General features: G+C 50.0%; 1 protein-coding gene across 1 annotated transcript in view; it reads right to left on the reverse strand.

Annotated features, from left to right (window-relative positions):
* ELP6 (elongator acetyltransferase complex subunit 6) overlaps positions 1-2,933 on the reverse strand; it is a 16,460-nt gene extending 13,527 nt beyond the window's left edge. The window contains 2 exon segments of the mRNA XM_009284675.2: positions 1,080-1,150; positions 2,789-2,933. Coding sequence (XP_009282950.1) covers positions 1,080-1,150; positions 2,789-2,933 — 216 coding nt within the window.
* Between the last annotated feature and the right edge of the window lie 517 nt (positions 2,934-3,450).

Below are 3,450 nucleotides of genomic sequence, written 5' to 3' on the forward strand. Positions count from 1 at the left end.
GTAGTTCCCTGGATCCTCCTTCCGTCCCTTCTTGTAGATGGGCGTCACATTTGCTAACCTCCAGTCAACTGGGACCTCCCTGGTTAGCCAGGACTGCTAATAAATGATGGAAAGTGGCCTGGTGAGCATTTCTGCCAACTCCCTCAGTACCCCTGGGTGGATCCCATCTCCCCTGCTCCATAGACTTATGTGTGTCTAAGTGGTGTAGCAGGTCGCTAACAATTTCCCTTTAGATTATGGGGGCTTCATTCTGCTCCCCGTCCCTGTCTTCCAGCTCAGGGGGCTGGGCTTAATATTAAAGACTGAGGCAAAGAAGGCATTAAGTACCTCAGTCTTTTCCTCACCCTTTGTCACTATGTTTGTTTCTCCATTTCCTTGTTTCAGGGTACACATAATCCTTGCCCGACTCACCACAGGAAGGAAATCTGTAAAAACATACTCAGCGCTTGTGGCTCCTCAGATGCCTCAAACTGATGGCTTGGCCCAGAGGCCAAAAGAGGCATACAGGTGTCCTTGTTTCTCCATTTCCTTGTTTCAGGGTACACATAATCCTTGCCCGACTCACCACAGGAAGGAAATCTGTAAGAACATACTCAGCGCTTGTGGCTCCTCAGATGCCTCAAACTGATGGCTTGGCCCAGAGGCCAAAAGAGGCATACAGGTGTCCTTCTGAATTTACAGGTAGTTTGGCCCAAAGGACTTCATCCTAACGTAACCACAGGACAGAGGGTAAAGTCAACCCAGGACCTCCTGTGCCGTAGAGCCAGTGCATCCTGCAGGCGTACAGAGAGGCCCTAGGGACATAGACACCACGGCATTTTTCTCCCCAGAGCACTAATGAAACTACATCTACCAGTCTGGGCTTGTCTGGGGAATGCTGACCTCCAGAAAACATTTCTAAGCACAAAGAAAGCAAGCAGCTGTTCAGCTCCCTGCCCTCTCCGGGGCAGAGCCCGGTGGGGCCCTTGCAGTGAGCCTCGTAGCCAGGTTTTTGCAATTCCCATTCCCCATTCTCATTCCCTTCCACCCAACAGAAACTACCCGCACCTGTAATTATTAACCTACACCAAGAGACTTACCAGCTTCTGTGCTACGATGTTATAGTGACTGAAGGACTGGAGCAGGGCCACAAAGCAAACCTTACAGCCAGCTGAGTGAGAAGACAAAAAGACACGTTATCATTTCAATTTTGCAAGCTGCCACTATCAAAGCACATAAATCACAGCAGCCAGGCTACAAATCTGTCTGGAAAGGCCTTGAAGTGAGACAGGTCTAGGCAGCCCCTCACTTGCTCGTGGCTGGGCTTTCAATTTTCACCTTTCTATAGGATTTCCACATTAGGGAAAATGTTAATCAGTTTAAAAAGAAAGAGAAAGAACAAGAAAAAGATGACATAAAAAAAGTAGGAGGCCCCTTTTCTGTCTCCTGCCATCCTGCCCTGGGATCTCCTGGCACTGTTTGCTGGTACTACTGCAAGGTGGCCAACGGCCGACCGTGACACGAACTACTGAAACCACTGACATGCCAAAAATTCCCATTTTGGCTCTCACAGGGCAAGTGACCTTGTCTGGAAAAACACAGAACAAGCAATTTTGACAAAGACACCTCACTAAAATGTGATTTTGGAAAACCCGGCATGTGACAAGCTGGCCTCATAGTTTGGGTATGAACAAAATCAGTGTATTTGTTTCTCCCTGCCAGAGACCAGGACATGGATTTCAAGTGGAACAAGTCCGTGGCCCCAGTTGAGCCTTCACTGACCCCTCAGGAGCTCCCAAAGGTTTTGAGCACCAAGCAGGTACTTGGACAACATGGGGGTGCTACAGACGCAGAGTACACTGGCACCCAGGTTCCAGGATTGAATGAGAGGGTGACAGCCAGCACACCTGCCTCGAGATGCATTAATAATCCCAAAGGGCTTCCTAACCACAAAAGACGGTAAAGCTTTTCCCAGGCAGACGGGCAGCCCCGTGCAGCAACTCCCAGGACAGTGCTGCAGGTCAGCACGTTAGCAGAGCCATGCGGGGACTCGGGCAGACCTTGAGGTAGAGCCTCGGCAGGGCTGTCCCTTTGAACCGTTCACACTGTTAATAACCTGCTCTCCACGAGCTTTCTTGCAGTTTGACTCTGTTCAATTAAGGAAAACAATTTTTTTTAAAACGAGGTAAAGCCATAGCTGAGGAAGTGGCAGTTGTGGGGGGCAGGATGCACTCTGCCCCACCACCTGCACAGCACTCTCAGCTAAGTTTCAAGTCTGATGGGTACCAGATTCACTGAGCTGGCTCCTTTGCCAGCAGAAAGCTGGAGGAGTCCATGAGTCCAGCACCTGCTCTGCAGGGGCTGTTAGGTTACTCACAGGTGAAACTGTTAGCAGAAAAGCAATTAGGCAACTTACCAGGCTCTGTGTTTGTTTCTTTACTCACTACCAACTTATCTATTTGTTAGTTGTTCCTGGTATTTTTAATTACATTTTTAATTACACCTAGCTAGTGAAGGAATTACAGTCAACACCTCACTGTCAGATGCCCATGTGATTTACAATGTTCACTGCACTAATGATGAAGCAAGGTGACATTACAGGATGTACCCAAGGATATAGAGCAAGCCCCAAGAACAATTCAGGACTGGGATCCATAAATCCTGACCCCAAAGCTTTGCGCTAATCCGAGGATGCCTGACGCTCTGCAAAACCAGCCTCTGCTCACATAGAAACACTTTACACCGAAGGAACCTCCAAGGAGCAGGCAAAGGCAAAGCCTTGCCTTGGAGAGTCCTGCTGCTGACATACCTCTGAGGTAGAAGGAGAGGAAATGGTGCACCAGGAAGCTGCCATCTGTTCTGGTGTCTCGCAGCAGCGTGAATTTACCCTGAAAAAGAAGCAGCAAAATAACTTAACAAAGGACGATGAGGGCACAAACTGCTCCCGGTTCCATCTCGGTAGACAAGATGTCTGCTCACGCTAGGGGGAACTCTGCAGGTATTAGTCAGAGAAAGAAGTGGACAAGCAGCTCTCCAGCCACCCGTGTGTTTACAAAGGGATGCCAGCACCTCCTCCGGACACAGCACACCGGGAGGCATCAGAAGATGTTGAGTTCACTGCTTTCTGAAAGACGTACCCACCAGCTAAAAGCCCTTGCGCTAGACTGAGACCCCAGCTGGAGCCCCACATTCTGTGCCCACCAAGAGCCACCTCCTCACATGGAAACACCCGGCTGCTGCAGAGGACCCCAACGAGCAGCACCGCGTTTTCCAGTGCCGGCACATCCAGAGCACACACATATTCGTGCCCCTGGTGCTGGATACCATCGTCATGGGTGGCTGTGAGCAATTTCCATCTCCCAGTTTTGTCCCACTCTCCTCCAATTCACAGTCACCTTCTTTCTCCTCCAAGTGGCACAGATGGCAGGGGGACAACAGCCACCCACTCTGTTCCCAGTCCATTCTCCCACC

The sequence above is a fragment of the Aptenodytes forsteri genome, unplaced genomic scaffold, assembly GCF_000699145.1.
Source record: "Aptenodytes forsteri isolate BGI_AS27 unplaced genomic scaffold, ASM69914v1 Scaffold428, whole genome shotgun sequence".
NCBI classification, from domain to species: domain Eukaryota; kingdom Metazoa; phylum Chordata; class Aves; order Sphenisciformes; family Spheniscidae; genus Aptenodytes; species Aptenodytes forsteri.